The sequence below is a fragment of the Scleropages formosus genome, chromosome 10 (genome assembly GCF_900964775.1).
Source record: "Scleropages formosus chromosome 10, fSclFor1.1, whole genome shotgun sequence".
In the NCBI taxonomy this organism is placed as follows: Eukaryota; Metazoa; Chordata; class Actinopteri; order Osteoglossiformes; family Osteoglossidae; genus Scleropages; species Scleropages formosus.
The window spans coordinates 4,840,542-4,862,050 of NC_041815.1; the positions used below are offsets into that span (position 1 = coordinate 4,840,542).

The window sequence follows — 21,509 nt, forward strand, 5'->3', positions numbered from 1 at the left end:
AGCAGCTTAGACACCTAATGGTTGTGTTCCTAAAACAACTGACCCTGATGGCCACACCTGTGGGTTGTCTGCTAAGGACAAACAACCACGAGGTGTGTCCAGTTTTACCTGTGAAGAAGCTATGTCTTACAATGATAAAAAGTGGATCTGAGTTCAGTTCATACAGGTTCTACATTGATGCAATGAGCAAACAGTGAACAGAGAGTTCATGTTGATGCGGCACTTCTGGTGATAAAGAAAGGATGCAAATTTTCAAAAATGACTTATTTATTGAAATGACTGGAACATTTGCATGGACAGGTTTAAAGCTATGGCAAAATTAAAATCCAACCAAATATTACCACTAGCTTCTGAACACAAAGCCCAATAAAAGCAGAATAACTTGCAAAGCTGTGCTGTATTGCAAGAGAACTGCAGTATTGGTACTGTCTGTTTCTGAACCAAACCCAACAGTAAAATATAAGCATAAATATGAAAGAGAACAGAGTTCTGAAAAAGCACAACACTAGACTAAACATTCAGTCTAGGCAAGCCACAAACCTTACAGAAAAACCTCGCTATGTGAAGTAGCTAAGTATTGTTTATTGAGAGCAAAAAAAAAAGGCATTCTGCGATCTGAATGCGAGCACCCTAAAATCACAAATGTAGAGGTAAATGGTCCTATCAATCTCCGTCATTCCATTAATTTGATAGTAATTTCTATAAAAGGCATAAGACTGGGTTAATTTTTAAGTTATCATTTAGTTCCCAGTTCCATTTCGTACATCAAATGAAGATACCTTGATTGACAAAAGGGAACCTAAAAAAGTAATGGAATAAAAATTTCATTCAATATTTTTGATCATCAAAAAGGGGCTTTTTATTGACCTCAGCATTTAAAAATTTTATGAAACTCTAAAATAAAATTGAAACATGGAGATTATGCCGCTTATTGTGGAATTTCTAAACTGTGTACTTAAGTTTGTTCATATTTATTGAAGTTATACCAAATAATAATATTGGTAAGAATATAAAATCCCATGAATGTATTTAAACCATCTGCATTTAATAGCTGATATTAAGGTTTTACATATGAAAACCTTTCAAAAAAAATTTCAGGCAAATTTTAGATCTCCATGTATTTTGTAAACTCTAGGAAAACAGTATAATTTCATAGCATCACACAGTATACATTTTCTGACCAAGCAAATGATTATTTGGAAGATTGCCAATGAGTTTTAAAATAGGGTTTTTCTCTTTTGAAGGATTTTAAAGTTATTTTCTCAGCTCAAAATGACATTCAGCATTTAAGCATTGACAAGGTCAGTGCCTTTATTGTTTTTTCACCATTTCTAGTTCTGGTTGCTGAAGGACGTTCTTGTGTGAGTCATGCTCACTGTGTTCTCACCTCGTAGAGTCAGGCTAGCCTTGTTATCCTGGGAAATGAGAATGAGAAAGACGTTGATTCTGTGTTCACAGGGTCAAGGACTGATGGGAGAAAGGTGATTAGAAACCAAAATATATGGCTGTTGAGAAAGTTGACAGTTGAAATATAAATTGAACAAATAGAAGACTGAGGGCTTGGGTGGGTGTCCAAGATTTCACACTTATTAATCTGATATTTGGAAAGTGATTTTTTTGAAGATCAGTCCTATTCTTCAATACAGACACCCCTCTACGTACGTAAATTTGATTTCCGTAAATCTGGATTTACGTAAAAAATTCCCAGCATACACATTGTTTACAGACAGCGCTTACGCAAAACATTTGAAATACGTTAAGAGCAAGTCGGCAAGGCAGGAATCTTCCCAGTTCCCATGTGTTTTGAGCAGTGAACGGATCTCCTCTCATTAGTGTAGTGCTTCTTTCCCATATTTTTTACCCTTTTCATTATTCACAAAGCCTGGTGGCAAACGTGCGCTTGAATAAAAACGAGAACTGTCTCGCAAGCCTTCAGTTATCGATTTGGAGATGAAATTAAACATAAGAAGGAGGTATGAAGGTGGACAAAGATTACTGTCTACAGCACGAGAACCAGGTTTAGCTGTATTGACTATAAATACGACAGTGAAGGATGCTGCAAGTATAAAGGAGCACGTGAAAGGAGCAGCTAGCATGTAAAGAACAATAATAATATGACAGACATCTAACATGTCTCACATTTACTAGAGAATTATATTGTGTAATTTTTTTATACCTGTGTTTGTAAGAAATGCCTAGACTAGGCTAGGGTAGGCTGAATGGTGGGGGAGGAGGGGGGAATCTGATATACATGACTTTTGACTGATGTAAGGGGTTGAAGAACGGTTTATCTGCATAAGTTGAGGGGTGTCTGCAGATTTTTCAGAATATATTCCAAAAACAAAAATGTCTATGTATATAAACATACACTAAAAGGCAAAAACCAGTTTTCCTAGCATGTTTCAGGCTATACCTTGGATGGCTCTGGTCACTGTTGTGACCCTCTTCCGATGACCCTCGTGATCTTAGTGGTTGGCCCTTGAATCACCCTAGTAACTGGCAAGGTACGACAAGAATGAAGAGTATGAGACCTGAGAAAGAGACTTTAATACCACCTTTACTATACGGCCAGTGTGAAAGGCATTAAATGACTTTAATGCTTAAACACAGTACCCCACAATTACTGAATGGTGTGAATGCATTGTTGAATTTTCTTCCTATGTACAGATAAGCTGACTTTTTACTGAACAAGACTTTTATGTTGTCTCGGCCCTAAGGAAGTTCTTTGGATGAAAATAAGATCTTTGTAAAACTCTTATAACTCATTTCAAAAGACATCATGGAACACTACACATGAATTAAATTATCTCTAATTGATTTAAAAGCTAGGAATGTCATGAAACCTTCCAGGTTTTACATCTGGAGATAAGATATATATATACTTTCCACTGATTTATCTTTTTTTACTAACACATTTGGCATTGATAATATTTCTTCCCTTGTTCAGAAGAAAAATGCTGCCAGTATCAGAGAATGAGTCTTTTTGATCGTGTTCTTTGATCTTGCCCTTTAACTATTTCACGACCACCACTGGCTGTACAGTAACGGTTGCAATGGTGCTCCATGTGGGGTGAGGGGGTGAGGCATGCACATGCAGGTGTGGTTTTTTGCACTGCTCAGGTTAAGCTCCTTCTCAGCGTGGCCTGTCCTCGACAAGGGGCCCCATGTTGGGGTGCTTGGAAGCACAGCTGAAACTGAGGCAGAAGACGACCATGGACGGTCAGGACCCCAAGGTGACACTCAGTTCCTGGGTAAAGCGAGTGGAGCCGGCACACTTGAAGCAGCTGTCATGGGGAACTTTCAGCAGTACTGAAGATGCTCAGCTGACCAGACTTTAATGAGTTCTTTGAGTAAAAATTTCATTTTTTAAAAGATGGTCTTTGTTTTGAGTTTAGAATTCAATTAGAAAATATACTTCAACGTTTAAAGTATGTTCTGAGCACAAGCGTTCATCTCTTTTGGAATTAATACATTTTTAATTTTAAAATAAATACATTTTTACATTTTACATCAGAATTGACCTATAAAATTTCTGAATTTCCGTAATTAGGAAATGTTGAGCTGCCAATCGCTGATGGGGTTTGGATTCTCAAGGACTGCTGAAAGAATCTATGCGGTAGACACTACACTTACTAGGCCATAAAAGAGACCTGTTGTATGTGCTGGCGAGCCAAAGCAGTGAGCGTGAATGTCATTCCCATGAACCTGGTGAGGTGTGGTTAGCTGGCATCTGTGTGGGGTACCTGGAAGGGGACGGGAAGACCCGCCCCCAGTAGCGGCCCGTTGCCTGCGTCGCATATCTAGACACATGAAGTGGTACAAACTGACCACTTGGTCTTTGGACTATGTATGTTCGAGTTACAAATTCTTGAAGGTATGGACATTTTTCAGTGAATTAATTTACTTTCATTTGTATTTTTTTCCCACTTGTTTATTTTCAGAAATGTTATTTCTGAAAATATTTCTTAGCTGTGTTTCCAAATCCAGCTGGGAGGAAAAATTCACCCAAACAGAATACAACCAGGGGCTGAGTTTATCATCCCTATGCCGTAATTTTAGAAACTCACGCCTGGTGCCAATAACAAGACAACAAGCTTTGCACATGATTATGGGATAAATGAAGGAACAATTGACGTTAAATAGGAATTTACGTACAATATCTTCAGTTATTAATTATTTTGGTTTTCATATATATTATTAAGCTTTTAGTGATTGTACTAATAATGAAGCAAACTAAAAGTGGCCAGATGCTGACAAACGTTGCACATGTCATTTCAAAAAATGATGATAAATTAAAAGTGACGACGGACTGTTGTTCCAGTCGCAGTTTTTCTTGCCGCATAACACGATAGGTTATAGAACACACAACCTTGCTCAGTTATTAAAGATAATGAATAATGCTTTTCAATAAATTTTAAATTATAGTTTTTTCTGATGTTTAGGGGAGACTGTATAACTAAGCTTTTATTGCGTGGTGTAATGATTTCATTTACAAAAAACATCAATTTAGGATATTTAATTTATTCTAGGATACTTTAATTTGCAATTTCTTGTCCCAGTTGTGTTTGAACTATATGTTGGGGGCCCAGTGTAATGACATTTATTCACTTAGCTGATGCTTTTCTCCAAAGCACCTTGCAATTATTTACCCGTTAATATAGCTAGGTGTTTTTACTGGAGCAATTTAGGCTAAGTACCTTGCTATTGAGTACTGCAGCTGGAGGTTAGATTCAAACCTCCTTAGTATTATCTTTGGGTTCAAAGGCAGTGGCTCTAAGCACTACACTACCAGCTGTGTCTTTATTAGACACTTTGCAGTGTATAGTCTCCACAAATGTGCAATATAAATTGGAAGAGAAGTGTGATCGTGTGAAAACAGGCTCTCTATATAACAATATTTGGATATGTATAAAATCCCCAAGTGAAAACAACTGGAAAGAATCGGGCTGATATAACTATAATAAGTTCAATAACTGTAATAACTTGTATACATTTGCACCTTCTGCATTAATGGGGTTTCCTAAGTTCAGAAGCTGTTTTTGATGAGTTTCACAAAGTGTAAGTCTACATTAAAATACATTCCAGCAGAAGTAATGTTTCAGATGTGTTTTGCATTCTAACACTGAATCAAGGTCCTCTCAATCAAGGCTAATGCTTGAAGGAGACTTTTGAGGCTTCAAGATACAGTAAATACTAAGAAGGCTTGTTTTCACAAGCCATAAATTCTTGTTAGATGAAGATTAAAAGTGAACTTGTTGCCCAACACCTAATTACCAAAGAAAATTGATCTGCACATTTAAAAGATGGACATAGAAGTAGAACCTGCTGCAGAATAAAATTTACACGTTATGTAACTGTTTCAAAGAAAGAAGGCAAGGCTTTTCTTGCCGCAGTTACAGCTACATTTGGAGCTGGAGGAAAAAGAATGCTTTAAGGTCAGATCATTCAAAACATTTGAAGAAAAATAACAGGGATCATTATGAGAGCATCATGACTCCTATTTTCTCTGACAGTTTGAAAAACTACAAATGGGTTTCATTACCTTTATCAGATAAAAACTAAGAATATTTCTACGTTCTCCACATCTTAGAAATGCGGATAGCCTTTCATCCTTTTCACAAAGTTTTGTTTTGACAGGTGTCTATTAAAGAAAACAAATCTCCCATCATAAACCTATCCTAGGACTATAGCTCTTTCAAAGCGGTTTCATAACTCCATGTTTAAAGACTTACTTTACCTGGGACACGGGTGACAACTCGTTCTGTAACGAAAGAAACATTTTGAAATCAGTCATCAAATGGGTCAGCCAGAAGGCCACTTCAGGTTCTGTAAGGGCAGGATCATCTGTCTGTCTAACACATACACAAAACTCAGCGGCGGAGGAAACACAAACGATAATGAACTTACTTATGAAGGTAACAGGAATCTCCTTGTATCTGTATCCAGGGACATACTGGAAAGAGTAGGAAACTGTGAGATGGATGCATACACTTTTTTCCCCATACCACTACGAGTTAACAGCTGGAACTAAGCTATGACTAATTTCCTAATTGCAACGGCAATAAAGCCAATGGAATAGCAGATGACGTTCATGTTTATTACTTTGCAGTGCTGTTCTGTTCTATGGTTACTGGCCACCAACACTGCATTCTTCAGTCATGATAAAAGCATATGCATCAGGTCCCAATATAGGAAAAAGGCTGAGAAAAAAAAAAAAAATTATATATATATATATATATATATATATATATATATTTAAAAATACTCAAATGAAGCATTTGTACATTACTTTAAATTGACATGTTATTATTTGTAATCTGGCGTACACATGACTAAAGTGCTGCCTTCAGGTGAGTTACTTTTAGACTTTCAAATTGCGGCAGCATATGAGAGGATAGATGGGTGCTGTCTACGTGGGAAGGTAACGCAAAATTCCTGCTCTGACATGTCCAGTGACGGTACCTTGATCTGAATGTTCTTAATGATTCTCTGCAGAAGACTTAGCAGCTCCTGGTTTCCCACTGGCACATCTGCTCAGTTAGATGTAGACGATAAGGACATGACCAGAAAAACATGCGGTGAGCAACCGTGACGGGTCAGCACGCAGACAATATGGCGAAACAAGAAAATGCAGTTGGCAGCTCTCATCTGACCGCTGAAAGCTCTGTCTTCGAGAATCATATTTCATTCCTGCAAGCTCGCACTCCTGCCTGTCCCGCTGCGTCAATAGCTCGCAGCTCATTGCAGCCTAAGCCCTCACCTGAACTTCCGAGAGACACAAGAACAACAACTGTAAAACTCACCTCCAGGATAAAGAAAGGTTTTGACAAAATGAACCACTCCATTTGTCGCCATCATGTCTGTTTCAGGTAACTGCATGGAGTTCACCGAAATGGTGTTGTTAATCTGAAAGGAATCAGAAAAAAATTTAATTATTTAATATAGTAAATACTTAACACTCGTCTATATTCTTAACTAATTGTTCAGCATAGGTACACACCCTGGAGAAACGCCAGAAAAAACTTCAGCACTACATGTTTTGAAATTCTGCAGTGCTGCAAAGTCATAGAGCACAAATAAGAGCCAATAGAGCCTCTCAGCTTGCGACTGATGTACAGACCGGAACCTCATCATGCTCTGCTGTTTGCTTCACTTATAAAGACCTTTGACAAGCCAGATAAATGTTTCACATCCTGCAGTTCCAGCATCTGCTTGGGAAATAAGGTAAATTACAGTGCACGAGGGAGGCTCAGCCATAACGTATTGTACCCGCTGTCCCCCCAGTGTGCCAGGTTTTGAAGACCCTAAGGCTTTCAAAAAACATTTACAAAACATTTACATTCAACATTGCTGCTGTCTCCTGCAGCTCTTTCTGCTTGTTGCAGAATTTCATTTCGCTGAAACCTTTTTTTACACAATACATATGTTAATTAAATTACTTATTATTCAAATCATTACTTATTTCATTTGCATATCAAGTTTTTTTTTTATTGTGGAAAGTGAGTATTTGTGCATTAGTCAGTTGCCTCTAGCAGTCACACTACTTCTGTTTCTCGAAATGGGAGAAGAATAACAGAATAGTGACTGTCGTAGAGGCGCTGAAATATACACAATTTTCATAGCAGTAACACCTATCTAAGGACCTACAGTACATATAGACACACACATTGTATGAGACCGCTTGTCCCAAGCAGGGTCGCGGTGAACCGGAGCCTAACCCGGCAGCACAGGACGCAAGGCTGGAGGGGGAGGGACACACCCAGGACGGGACGCCAGTCCGTCGCAAGGCACCCCACGCGGGACTTGCACCCCAGACCCACTGGAGAGCAGGATCCAATCAAACCTGCTGTGCCACTGAACCGCCCCCCCCAGTACATATAATTAGGATGAAAAGACAGATCAAAGATATTCTTTAACTTATAATTTTATAAACCATTTCAGAGTTATTAAAACACACCATAAAGCTGCTTGAGGACGGCTAACCCTCCAGGAAGCATAGTTTCATTTAATTAAATTGTCTGGGGTGTTAAGTTTCCCCAGGCACACCCAGTAAACTACATAAAACACACTTTGTAAGTAATTACATCAGGGAATTACGCATAATATCTCAAATGTTCTGAGGACTTGGAAGTCCACAAATAATGCGTATTTTACATGAAACAGTTACACGTATGCAGGTTTTCCTTACGTTAGTAAAACAATTTGCTTGTTCTAAGTTGGCTCAAAGTATTTTTTTTTTCTAAAAAGAACTCTTCATTGCAAAATCATGTAACACATTTGCTGATCCCTTTTTATTTCCCCTTTCTGTGTCACATGTTGTGTTACTATAATTCCTTTTCTGCTAATTTTATGGAAAAAATTACATTTGACTTGATTGCCAGAATTGTCTTTGCTTCACAAGGGATGCCTATAGTTTCAATGCATAGTGCAAAGTGTTTTCAGCATGTGTGAGGAAGGATTTGCTACTTACAAGGAGCACTTTGAGATAATTCCCCTGCAGAGAGCTGAGCAGGTTGGTGACTCCGGTTTCTAGTCCTCCACCGATAAAGATGCCTTTGCTGAAGTGGTACAGCAGGAAGGTCTTCAGTGCATCAGCGTCACCTGATTGCAAGAGAACAGTCTCAAACTTTTGTGTCCCAACTTACTGTAGTCCAGCAGCAAAAACAAAATCAAAAAACTTACCAACAGAGGACATGTAATTTTACATTTTTTTAGCAGATGTTTTTCCTCCAAAGCGACTTCCAATGTAGTGTTATTAGCCCACACACCTTATTCACGCTAGATACACTACTTACACTGGATCATTCATCCATACATCAGTGGAACACACTTTCTGTGTCACTCACACACTATGGATGAACCTGAACAGCATGTCTCTGGGAGGAAACCAGAGCACCCGGAAGAAACCCATGCAGACCCGATGGGGAGAACATGCAAACTCCACACAGACTGAGCAGGGATCAAACTCATGTCCTTTCGTACCACCCAGCTATTGTGAGACAGCAGCACTACTCACTGTGCCACCCGGTGAACTTTGAAACTATATCAGCCCACCCAGTTTTAAAGTTTCTTTTTTTTTTAAAGTTTGAGTTTGGCTTTCAGACTGATGAAAGTGAATTCATACTATCCAGAGACAAGAGAACCTATCTGTGTGACTCCTATCTTTCTCATAAAACATCTGTAATAGGTAGCTCTCACTAATACTTCAGTCGTAAAAATGGTTGACACCAAATGGGACGCAGAGATTGTGAGTATAAAGCTGCACAAAAAATATCATAATAATACCAGCATAACTGAAAAATCAGGTTTATGCCCCATGCGGAATACCCTTGCCTTATCTAGCATGCTTCTGGGAGAGCCTCTGGAACACCACAGCCCTACACTAGTCAGATGATCATGAATAAATGAATGAACGAACGAACGAACACTCAAAATGTCAGGCATCATAACACTCTTGGAAAGTTTTGAGTCGGCATCAAATTAACAGTGACATTTCCATTTACTCTTTTAGCAGACATTTTCTTCCAAAGAGATATACAATGATTATTATCTGGTATTTAGCTGACACCTTGGTTCAAAGTGACTTACAGTGCTAGATACAGAACACTAAAGTCCCTACCGTTATAAATTCATTTATGAATCAGTGCAATGTAACACACTCATTCACACACGTACACAGACTAAGGGTAATTTAGTTACCCCTGCACCTAAAACACATCTCTTTCGACTGTGGGAGGAAACTATAGCAACTTGTAGAAACCCATGTGAACAGGAGCAAAACATTCAAGTTCCACACTGACTGAGCCAGATAAAAACCCACATCCAAACGCACCGACTGCCCAGGTGTGGTGCTGCATCAGCAATACATGATATGCTGATTTACCTTTAACATATTTACCAACAGTTCCACAGAGTCAGGAAATATCAATTGCTCAAAAAGGCTTGGAAAACAGCTTGATTATTAGATAATGGGAATGCGGTCACTGTTGGAAGTTGTTGCCTTTCTAGTTCTAGTTGACTCTTTCAACACTTCGCACGACTCAACTGGTGCATAACTCCTGCAACGTTAGATGTTCTACTAGAAAGTGGAAGTCAAGCTACCACTCACTACCGATGATACTGTTGATGAGAGATTTAACGTTGTTAATAAAATAAGAAAAATCAAACAAGCTCTTACTTTTCAGTGTTGCAATGTCTTGCTGGCTCAGACCCACAAATGCATCATCTGTGGGGGCAAAGAGAGTGTAGCTGCCCTCCTGTCGCAGGATATCAGTCAAGCCTGCGGCCTCCATAAGGGACAAGAAGATCCTGCAACCAAGGTCAACAAAACACATCTGATGACCTTTATTGTGGCAACTACATTAGTGAGTAGCGTGTGTCATTTGGTTTTCAAATAATGTGTGAGTGATAGAGAGAGTGTGTTCCACTGATGTATGGATGAGTGACCCACTGTAAGTAGTGCATCTAGCAGTGTAAGTTGCCTTGGCGAATAAGGTGTGTGGGTTCATAACATGACACAGAGTTCGTATGATGTTGCTTTGGAGAAAACGTTTACTAAATGAATAAATGTAAATGTAAATATAATGGAAGACTTAGTTGACTAGTGTTCTTGCCATAATGACATCCGGTTAAGAAGTTTAGTCAGCCGGTTACTTGCAGGCTTACTTGAAGCGCCCAGAACTCTTCAGGATCTGGAACATATTCTTCACAGCTGGCTTGATGAAGGTCCTCATGAGGTGCAAGGCACCATTGATGCCCTCCTTGCTGCCCCTTACCAAGCAAGAATTCTCAATGCAAACGGCCTGTGGGACATGGTACCTTCAGTCATTATGCCACAGCTATACATCTCCAACTGAGCACAGCTTGCCAAATCTGAGGCTGCTATCATCAAGTTTTTTATGTTTAAGTACAGATGAGGAAGAGCATATTAGAAGTTCCAACAAATTAATTTTAAAGCAATAAAATTCAGTAGGTTTTCTTTTGTGCAAAAGTTTTGTGGCTATCCTGGAACACGGGTGAGGCTAAATGGTTCGAGAGAGGAGCTCACCGTACGATAAAGAAACACCCTCAGAGTTTTGCCTCCAAGGGTCTCCAGGCGCTGGCCATCATACAGCTGGCTCAGGACCACCTTACTCTTTAGGATGTGATTCTGTAGCATGATCATAAGCTCATCCTGTTCCATGGATAACACTTCCTCTGTGAGTAAGGGCAAAGAGTAATGCAGAGAGTTGGGATACATGGAGCTCCAGTTCTGATTGTTCCGACCTATAGTACTGAACTGATCTGACCAAAGCACACTGGTTTGCCCAGCAGTGCAATCGACTACAACTAAAACTGTGAGATTTCTTGTGCCTAGTTTTTCAGACATTCCATTTGGAGAAAGCAGTTTTTAGTCACTATGGGAAAAAAATTTGAAGAACAATAAAGCATAGTATGTCAGATACGTGCTTATCAAAGATGGTTGAATATCCTATTTACACACATTATTTAAACTCACTCTAGCACAAGTTTGTTTGATTGCTTGGCCATAGGAGTGTGAGTTTTAGACTCCGTGGGAATGTGCCAGTAGTTGAAACACTAAGTAATAACTACTAAAACTGAGTGTCTTTCTTGCAGAGTTCCACTGACATTATTATTTGGGTTTGATGATACCAGCAAAGTGATACAACAGGTCAGAGATATTGAAATGTCTTTGGAATTCATTAAGGTTCAAACAGCACTTTGTGGAGGAGTCCAGGGATTAGCACTCACGAGTGAAGACTGTATTGAATGGGGCCAGGAGGGTGTATTCCACATTGGATCTCATCTGGGCTGACAGGCCAAGCTCAGATATCATGTCGGCAAACATGGCCTGCGAGGGCCCAACAAGCTCCATCACCTGTTTGGCTTTGAAGGGAGGAGAACCAAAGCATGTTAAGCATCGGCTCCTGTATGGAGTGTTGCCATAAAATGAAAACACAAAGTGTTGTTCTTGGCTGTATAATCTGTCGATGAAGTAAAATGGAAAACTAGATAACAAATGTTGTATTATGTGGGCATGAAACAAGAAAACAGTGAGTGGGTGTTCTGAACTCAAAGTTTGACATCAAATGGTTCAGTATCTTGGAGGAACCTCTCATCTACCCATTAATCTATTCCCATGTTATCTGTGAGTCTGGAACCATGACATGGGTCCTCACCTGAGTCTGGTATAAGCACTTCATCAATCAGGTGGACAACACCGTTGGTAGCGACAATGTCCTTCTTCAGCACCATCTTGACCCCGTTGACGGTTAGACTCTCACCATCACAGCCTATCTCAATGTTGTGGCCTTCCAGTGTCTCGTAGGAAGCGCCAACCATGATGGCCTCAGCGCACAACATGGAGTCCAGAAGGTGGAAGTTGAGCAGGGCTGGAGAGGGATGGAGAACCCATAACGACCAGGAAATGAATGGCAATTGTAACAGGAAAGAATACAGTGATGCACAACTGGATGAATCACAATGCCTCTCAGAGCATGAACCAGTGCATGATTTCAGAGGCATAAACTCAACAGTAGCAGGTAACATGCTGACTAAAAACATGTATTTTGAACCTGAAAGTTAAAATCTTTTTGAGGAAGACAGCAAACTTCAGTCATTCCACTGAAATATGCAAGAAAAAATTTATAAGCTGTTTTATATGAAAGCATTAGACAAACCACAAAATATCAACTTTCAAATTAATCAGTATTTTACTATTATTTGGACATATCTAAGGGTAAGGTCTTGGTTCTGCTATTTAATTAAAATATGGGACTCCCAGCAATCTTGTGGTCACCTGGAATCCAGGCAAGATGGCACCTGACGGCTTCTCCTCTCTGCTAACACTACCAAACACACCACAGGCTGAGTCTGTGCCAGGTTTAAATGGTGTTAAAAGAAACTTGGAAGAAGAAATACGTCCTTCCTCCTGCCCGAGGATTTGGCTCCCTGCTATGTACTGTACTTGGACGAAAATCAGAGTATGTGTTCTTGGAAGATCACCTCTGATCCCTTGCACAGTAGAAACACTGACAATATTCACTTCTGGTTTAAACCCAATACAAACATATTGTGGGTTTCTGACACCTTTTTTAGTTAGGACACACTTCGCGCACTGAATCTCCCAGAACATGAATACGGTGTTGCATGCCGAGCTGTCAGTGACTAGAAACCTGCTACAGAAATCAATAGAAAAATTTCGAGTGCTATTTCCCCTTGAGGAAAACTTAGAAAATCTGTAGAACAACTTTTTTTTCAGCCCACTCCACTGCATTATACAAATCTAGACATGTGACAATAGTTAAGGTACTGATTTTTCTAAGGAGGATTTGTGTGCAATGACAAATCAGTCTTATTTAAAAACAAGTGAAGTCACAGATAGTTTTGAACACACAGAAACACACCCATACACTCGTACACACTCATACAGACAGACATAGATGTACAGGTTTGACAGTGAACAGCGTGTGTTGATTTATAATGTATTTACTGCTGTGATGCTTGCTGTGTGACAGAAACAAACAACACTCTTTGCTGAAGGCTGGAAGCCAAGGCCTCGGGCCCTTGTTCAGTACTGTACCTCTGAGGGCATCTTTATTTCCCTTCAGTCTCCTCAGGACCTCTCTGTCGAGCTTATCAAAGGCGCGATTGGTCGGTGCGAACAAGGTGAAGTGTCCCCGCTCGCTCAGCTTTTCCAGCAGGCCAGCATCCATGGCTATGGACTGCGTTTCAATAGAGCCATCATTATTAGTAATAATTTCATTGCCTTTAGTTTGCGTCTTATCTAAATGTCTCAAAAGCATTTAAATTTAATACTAAAGATAAAATGCATTCCTATTTCTCCTTGAAGCTTTATAACATCAATTTATACATTCATGATTCCAGTGAACATCCTAACTGGCATATGAACTATTACACTGTTCTAAATATTGGAATCATACAAGCAGGGTATGTTCTCTTGGTCTATAGTGCTGGTGCTTACGCTCAGGGAGGAGAGCTCTGAGTCATTTTCAACGATGTCCTGGATGGTTCTGCCCACAGCTTTGATGACACGGTCGATGACGTGCACCACTCCATTGGTGGCCACCTGATTGGCATGGATGATCCTGGCACAATTCACCGTCACTACCTGCAGGGTTATTGGTTGTTATAAACTCGGGACTGCAGCATCGGCATGTTACAACAAAATTATGCTCAGTACATGATTTCATCTCATGCTGCTGTGAAAAGTCATACCCCATTAGGGTAGTGATTGATGAAAAAGTCAAGGTCAAGATACATAGACGGGATCATCATGCCATCCTTCAGGTCTTTGGTGAGCAGTCGGCTGTCAGTCATATGGTAATGGAGAGCATTATAGAGTTCGAGATTCACGTTGTTCACCAAGGAGCTCCTTTCTGTCTATTGATGAATCAAAGAAGATAAACATTAGGATTCTGTCTGATAAGAACATATACTTGAGCTACTGCCTTCTGCTGGATGGGCAGAATCCCAACAGAAAATCAAATGTTAACAATACAGTGGCCTGTGAAGTTTCCACCCGTGACAACATCTGAAACTAACTTACAGGGTTTAAAAGCTCCCAAGCATCATTGCTGGGGGCAAACATGGTGTAGGAGCCAGGGCCCTCGATCTCTTCTCTCAGCTTTGCGGTCTCAGAGTATTTCTGGGTGGTAGTGGTGCCAACCAGACCCAGTGTGCCATACACATGGTCAATGGGAGCCACTGAAAAGAAAGGGGCAAATACATGCTGATTGTACAAATGAACATTAAATTTATGTAAGCACTGGTGTAATTAAGGCAAGAAGATTACACAGATTTTAAGACAAGATATTTAGTCCATAGTTAACAACAAATTTGAAGACAGGAGTATCAAAATAAAATATAGCAGAAAATATCAAATTTTTTGAGAATATTTTCAAATGTGAAAATGATACACATTCATCAAAAGACTAATTAACAATGAAAATTCTTCTATCATAATAAATTATTATATAATATTTTGCTCAGGCTGAAAGTCAAAAGCAGAAAGGAATAGTCACTCTAACCTGCAGGGCAACCTCGCGTCCCCTCCAGCTTCGTGTATCCTGGACAACATTCGTACATCACCACCCTGAATGGAGACCATTATGAATTATATTTCCCCATTGCTGGGCAAGGATGTTTGTCAAAAGCAATTTCCATGACCTTATCACGAAAAAAAGTTTTGACTTAAGTATTTTAGAATACTGCAGGGGGTGAGGTGGCGCGGTGGGTTGGACCAGGTCCTGCTCTCCGGTGGGTCTGGGGTTTGAGTCCCGCTTGGAGTGCCTTGTGACAGACTGGCGTCCTGTAGTGGATGTGTCCCCTCCCCCTCCAGCCTTATGCCCTGTGTTGCCGGGTTAGGCTCTGGCTCCCCATGACCCCGAATGGGATGAGCAGTTCAGAAAATGTGTGTGTGTGTGTGTATTTCAGAATAAGACGATATTATGTACTGTAACAAAAGTTTCAATGGATTTTGAACACTTACAAACCTTTAACAAATCTAAGACCCACTTTAAACCTAGGGTGGCTATGTCAGAGTGACCAGTAATAACTCCACTTCACTTTGTATGAAAGTCTAATCTACACTAAGTTATGATGCTGATACAGTTATATTTGGTTTTGTCAAGACTGTTATACCACAATTTGAAGAGGCAACAGAATAAACTGCAGCTGCAATAATTTTGTACAAACTATAATAGATTAGCAGAACACATTTGACTCCATGCCAGAAATGGAACTCCTTGTATGAATTACAATTAGTCAGATATGTACTATATAAATTCACTGGCATGTGAGTGCATTCCTTTTACTGTATAATAATGACACAAAATTCAATAGTTAATAATGTGTTTACTTCAAGATAAAATTTTTGTGTCCTGGGCAATATTTTTATTTTAATCAGAAACAATTGGATTTTATGAACAAATCAGTAGGTCTGAACATACGCAAGGTCTATACTGTATGCTCCATATTGATTTAATTATAACATTCCTCATATAGGTACACTATTCTAATCTGAGCAACTACAAAGAAGCTGTCTTTTTATGTCTTCTCCTTTGTATAATGAATAAACACAACATGCACTCCATATGTCTGAAAAAAAACCCATTTGTTTAATCCTTGACTAAGTGGGTGGTTAACCTCTGGAACTTTATTTATTGATGTAGAATGCAGAAGACTTTAATGAAATGGCTTGCTTGTCAGAATCCTTGACAACATCGTAGCAACTTCGCAACATCTTTTGCAACAACTCAAACAAAAGAGGTTTGAATCTTTTCTACAAAACTGAATGAGCTTGGAAAACAAACTGGAATTTATGTAGTTTAGAACGACAGTGACAATAAGAAATAAGTTTGACATCCTATTTATTAAAAATAAATTTAATAGTAGCAGCACTAAATCTTCAGCAAAAACAGTTGCCTGCAGTTTTGAGGTTGCTGTCCTCTGTTTCACTAACATTAGTTCCGATTAAGTCTTCAGTCTGAAGTTTTGATAGGGATTTTTGCTTTCTTTTTTGCTGCTGTCTTCCATGAGATGTTATCCCTGAGAAACTTGCACTCAAAGTAAGTTTACAAATTAAGTGAAACTGCAAAAGGTCATGAATGCAGCCAGGCATTGATATGTTTATGTCATACTCCTGCAACACTGTCCAAGGACAATCTGTTCTTTTTTTTCGGTCCAATTAAAATGAACTTGATGTCGATTCCAAGAGGTTCTGCAACACATAACAAGCAAGAATCTTCGTGGCAAAATTTAATTGTGTTTCTTTCGACAGCTTTTTAGCTTGTCCAGTATCTTGTTCAGAATACTAATCCACATTGAAACAATTTTGTTTGAAATTGTTTGTCAGAAACATGTTTTTATTTGCTTCTGCATAAGAACTGGTTCGAATTAGACATAGCCACCACCTTTATTGCAATGCATGTCATATTAATGATATGCATCTCTAGCCTGCTAAAACACTGAGCAAATTTTTATGAAATGGCCTAAAACAATGTTTGATTGAAGAAAAAAAACCCACTAAATTAAGGGTTCTATGGTACCAAACATTACACTGCTTTTCCACAGTTTGCTCCTAAATAAATCAACGGACAGAACCATGAAGACTGTTTCAGACCATATAGTCTGCAAAGAACAACCAACCAACCAACCAATGTCAACAACCACCTGTCCTGAGCGGGGTTGCGGCGAGCCGGAAACACATGTCACAAGGCTGAAGGGGGAGGGGACACACCCAGGATGGGATGCCAGTCCATCTCAAGGCACTCTGCAAAGTATATCAATATGAAAAACCCAGTTCTCTGATGGAAACTTAAAAAACTCAGTTCTCTCTTTAAGGTCCCACACAACCAACTTGCGTGTCCGATGTGGTAAGAAAGACACAATTGCCTCCGTTTTTGCAGGCAATGACTGATCATCATTAGAGGAAATTGTGGAAGCAAAGTTCACTAAAGACCACTTAGCGGTCCAGGAATTGTCAGTCACAGCCAACCATCTTAATGGCAGTGTCAAATGAGATCTTCACAGTGTGGTGAGGAGTGGGGGAATGGTGGGTGGGGAGAAGGCAGAACCTATCCTAAGATCCAGAAGCAGCTTGGGAACCCTCCTGCCTCATGAAAGCGGTTCAACATGTTTGAGTTCTGAACTACAACCAGATGGCTCCGCAGCCAGTCCCTGAGGCACTCAGCATGAGTGGCGGGGAAAGAAACCTTAAGCGCAAAATCATAAACAGACTTCCAGGACAACAAGAAGAAAGCAACACGTGAGATGCTCAAAGACGGTTTGTTTAACGCCTGTATCCTGGAGAGTGGAAAAGTGGTGAAATGGATATGTCTGACTTGCCCAGCAATGTCGATCACCAATCTCTTCCATAAGGTCCTGTTCTTGAAACGGGGGAAGGCAGATGTGGACGTGTTGCTAGAATCAGACATGTGCTGCCATAGAAACACAGACTTACACCCTCCTCACTCTTACAGGAGGAAACTGTGATACTGCTGGCACAGCAGATCATCATTATATAAGGAAAAGCCAGCACTGAGGGACTTCCAGAAAATTCCTGACAAATTAATTTGATCTTTATGTTGCTTCCACTACATGACTTTCCCATGATGCTAATCAGGTAAAACATGTAAGGTGTAATTAAAAAAAAAAAAAACTTCAGTCAAATTGTTTGCTATTAATATTAATAAAGGACAATATATTCACTGAAGAGATGATTGATTTACATAATGCTATGGGATAGTCTATGAAATCTTCCTGCATCTAATAACACGGTGACTTTAGCTTGTCTTAATTCTTCGTGAATTCATGCATGCCAGCAGTGGTGGTGAAATAATATTATGCACTGTTATCACATTAATAATGTGACTAAAAAGAAGAAAATTACCTTGACATGGTGTAATTCTACTTCCTCTCTATTAATAACAGTAAGAGACAAAATAACTGCTTCATTTTAAAAGTCTTAACTAAAGCTTCATTGTCATTCTCCACCTATATATTGCTGTCATGAAGAAAGTGGGAAACGGTGCATCTCTGACACCAGAGCCAGGAGTCCTTGGACGTGCTCTTGTACTACAAGATGCGGAACACACGGAACACCCCAGAACGATACTCTTCGCTTTCCATTGGGCAAGGAAACTGCAGACACAGCGTAACCAAAGAAGATGGAGAAGCCACAAGGCTGCTGAATTGACAGTTAGCAGCTGGGGCAGGAAGCCAGTGGGTGACGCTATATGACAAGACTGAGTGGGGCTCCTTTCCTGCGACCACACTCCACAAAATGTCCTGATGAGACCAATGTGGAACACCATGGTTCAGGATGGCCTCCCACAGTACAGTCCAAACAACCTCAGTTCTAGCGGTTTGTTTTGATGGCTTCTCACACTCCTTGTAATCCAAACCAGATTCACATTTTCACAACAGTAGCTTCTTCACACCAAGCTGGACTGGAGAGCTACAGTTCTATTGTTAACATGAACATATTACTAACACAACAGCTACCTTTGGACCCAAAGGTTGGCAGTTCAAATCTCACCTCCAGCTGTAGTACCCTTGAGCAAGGTGCTTAACCTGAATTGCTCCAGTAAAAATCCCCAGCTGTATAAATGGGTAAATAATTAGTTAGGCAGGTAGACTAATATTGTAAATCGCTTTGGAGAAAAGTGTCAGCTAAATGAGAAAATGTAAAGATTGTTATACTTGCAGTTACTTTTGATTGAGAACCTCCCTGTTGTGGGCACTAAGGATTATTCCCACAATGTGTAGGTCATTAAAGGCTTGGGGTCTCCCTGAGTTGCAGTTCAGATGTCCCAATAATGGATGCAGTTCAGAAATAATTTATATCTACACCCAGAAAAAGAGAAATAAATCCCTCAGACATCCCTCGGGGGTTGTAACTTAGGTAACTGGAATTGTGGTAAAAGCATGCTGAAGTTACAATTTCTGGGATCTACTTAATCTTGTTTTGCAGCACATAAGCAGACCCTCTGGTGTAGTTTTAAGCCTACAGCAGTATGCATGCATGTTTCTAACAAAGCAAAGCGGTGCAGTTGGTTTTGCTCTTGACAGAATGTAGGTCACATACCTTGGAAGCACATGATGGAAAGAATGCTAATAAACTGACACTGACATTACATTAGTATGTTGTGGAGTAAAATTATTTTTCAGAATGCTGTAGGTTGTACTTTCTCCAACACCTTTCCATCAAGAAAGGGCTCAGAGGAGAGGAGCAGATGTCCAACACTGCTCTGGAGCCAAACTGTCCACCAGACAGATGACCTCACACTTACGCTTTCTTTCCACAGATCTTCCCATGGTACCAGTTCCGGCAGGTGCTAAAGTACTTCTTCTTGGTTCCCTCGACCTGCTGAAGGGCGCACACGTTGGGTCTGTGATGAAGGGAAAGGTTAGGAGAGAGATCAGTACGACAGCGAGAGCAAATCTTATGCTTGTCTCATTATTTGTAAGGTCATTCTCGTGATTCTGACATTGTGGTGGTATTTATGCTTTGTGGTGTTTTGTCTTTGTGGTCTTTCAGGTCACTCTTACAAGAATCACTTCCAAATGAACAGCCGTAAATATATTGTGTCTTTAGAGCCAGGATAAGAACCTATTCTCTTCTGATTTATCATAACACATAAAAAACAATTTATTACTAAATTCAAATTTAAACATGCATTTTAATTTCAGTCAACCTCTCAGGGAAGTTCAATGTGTTCTTCTTTTTCTACAGTTTCACAGGACAGAAATGCCTGATATTTGTTAATAGTTGCAAGAAGCACAAACAGAACTAGTGGATACCATCCTGTCAGCACTCCAGATCAGAGAGGGACCATGAAGTCTTCACTTACTGACAGACAAAGCAGAGGCTATTTCGCTAGTACTAATAGTGTTGTTAATATTATAGTAATATTATCAATGCTATTCATTTTAATATTGGGATGTCTATGTTATAATAAACCAGATGCAGAACAATATTTAAATTTTATGCACAATATAACTGAAATGACATTTTTACACATACAGATGCTCCTGGACTAACGATGGGGTTACGTTCCGATAAACCCAGCGTAAGTGGGAAAAACTCTAAGTCGGAAAAAAGTAAAGTACCGCACCTACCGAACATCATAGCCTAGCCTACTTTAAACATGCTCAGAACACTTGACATAGCCTACAGCTGGGAAAATTTAAGCAGGAGACACACATGGGCGTTTAGCAAACATGATGGGACATGAAAAGACAAAATAAAAAAACACTTTCAACACAGTATCAGTTCTTTACACTCGTTGGCGTGATCCCTACAGAGACTGTGAGCGTGGATGAGTGGATGTGGCAGCTCGCTGCCATCGCCCCACATCGGGAAAGAGTATCACATCGCATTTCGCAAGCGCGGGAACAGATCGAAATTCAAAATTCGAAGTCCGGATTCTACCGAATGCGTATCGCCATAGCGCCACTGTAACTTCTAAAAATCGTAAGTTGAAACATTGTAAGTAGAGGAGCATCTGTGTACATTCAAAGATGATCTTTGCTATTTTTTTTAGTTCTGATCACATACAAAAACAGATATTTCATACATAAAAAGTTATGTTAAAAGGCTAATTAAAACTGCAAAGCAAATATGCTTGAGAAAATTTTAATAACTTTAAAATGTCTTTTCCATCAGAAAGACTTTTTCAGACTTTTTTCAACAGTCCTCAAATTTGCCTCTGTATTATTTAATGTATTGCTGAACATATGTCCGGGTAACATTTGAGCTGTTCTTTTAGCTGCTCTTACCCCTGGTCCCTGGCTCTGATTCTGCTGTGGGTGACTATCTTGTCGTAGGCTGAGGAATCCACCCTATCCAGGGCGGATAGCGCAAACAGCGCGAAGGCCACAGCAAACACAAGTTTCATCCTTCTCCCTTCCTCCGTCTGCCTGGATCAGAGGCAAGAAATGGAAGCTGCAGCAGAAGTTGCGAGTTTATATATCACAGGGCCACT

General features: G+C 39.8%; 1 protein-coding gene across 3 annotated transcripts; it reads right to left on the bottom strand.

Moving 5' to 3' along the window:
- Nucleotides 1-419: 419 nt before the first annotated feature.
- postnb (periostin, osteoblast specific factor b) lies at nt 420-21,454 on the bottom strand. Of its 3 annotated transcripts, XM_029255704.1 has the most exons (21): nt 21,304-21,454; nt 19,815-19,913; nt 15,051-15,115; nt 14,570-14,727; nt 14,239-14,403; nt 13,985-14,131; nt 13,583-13,724; nt 12,180-12,392; nt 11,752-11,886; nt 11,048-11,196; nt 10,666-10,802; nt 10,178-10,308; nt 8,471-8,601; nt 6,804-6,906; nt 6,463-6,530; nt 5,908-5,953; nt 5,738-5,761; nt 3,744-3,800; nt 2,414-2,496; nt 1,388-1,415; nt 420-799 (listed from the first exon to the last, which is right to left on the bottom strand). In XM_029255704.1, exons 1-19 carry the CDS (start codon nt 21,420-21,422, stop codon nt 2,429-2,431), a joined length of 2,157 nt encoding a protein of 718 aa, XP_029111537.1. In that variant the 5' UTR covers nt 21,423-21,454; the 3' UTR covers nt 420-799; nt 1,388-1,415; nt 2,414-2,428. The 3 variants fall into 3 exon arrangements, with proteins under 3 accessions (XP_029111537.1, XP_018620360.2, XP_018620367.2); XM_018764844.2 differs by having other exon boundaries at nt 420-1,415; XM_018764851.2 differs by lacking the exon at nt 3,744-3,800 and having other exon boundaries at nt 420-1,415.
- Between the last annotated feature and the right edge of the window lie 55 nt (nt 21,455-21,509).

Bases quoted from the DNA above. Each gene is read 5' to 3' on its own strand.
- postnb (XM_029255704.1), bottom strand. From the start codon at position 21,422: ATGAAACTTGTGTTTGCTGTGGCCTTCGCGCTGTTTGCGCTATCCGCC. The intron at 10,309-10,665 runs GTAAGCCTGCAA...CCTTGGTTGCAG, and splicing joins AAGAGTTCTGGGCGCTTCAA to GATCTTCTTGTCCCTTATGG. The intron at 5,954-6,462 runs GTACCGTCACTG...TACTCTTTCCAG, and splicing joins TTAAGAACATTCAGATCAAG to TATGTCCCTGGATACAGATA.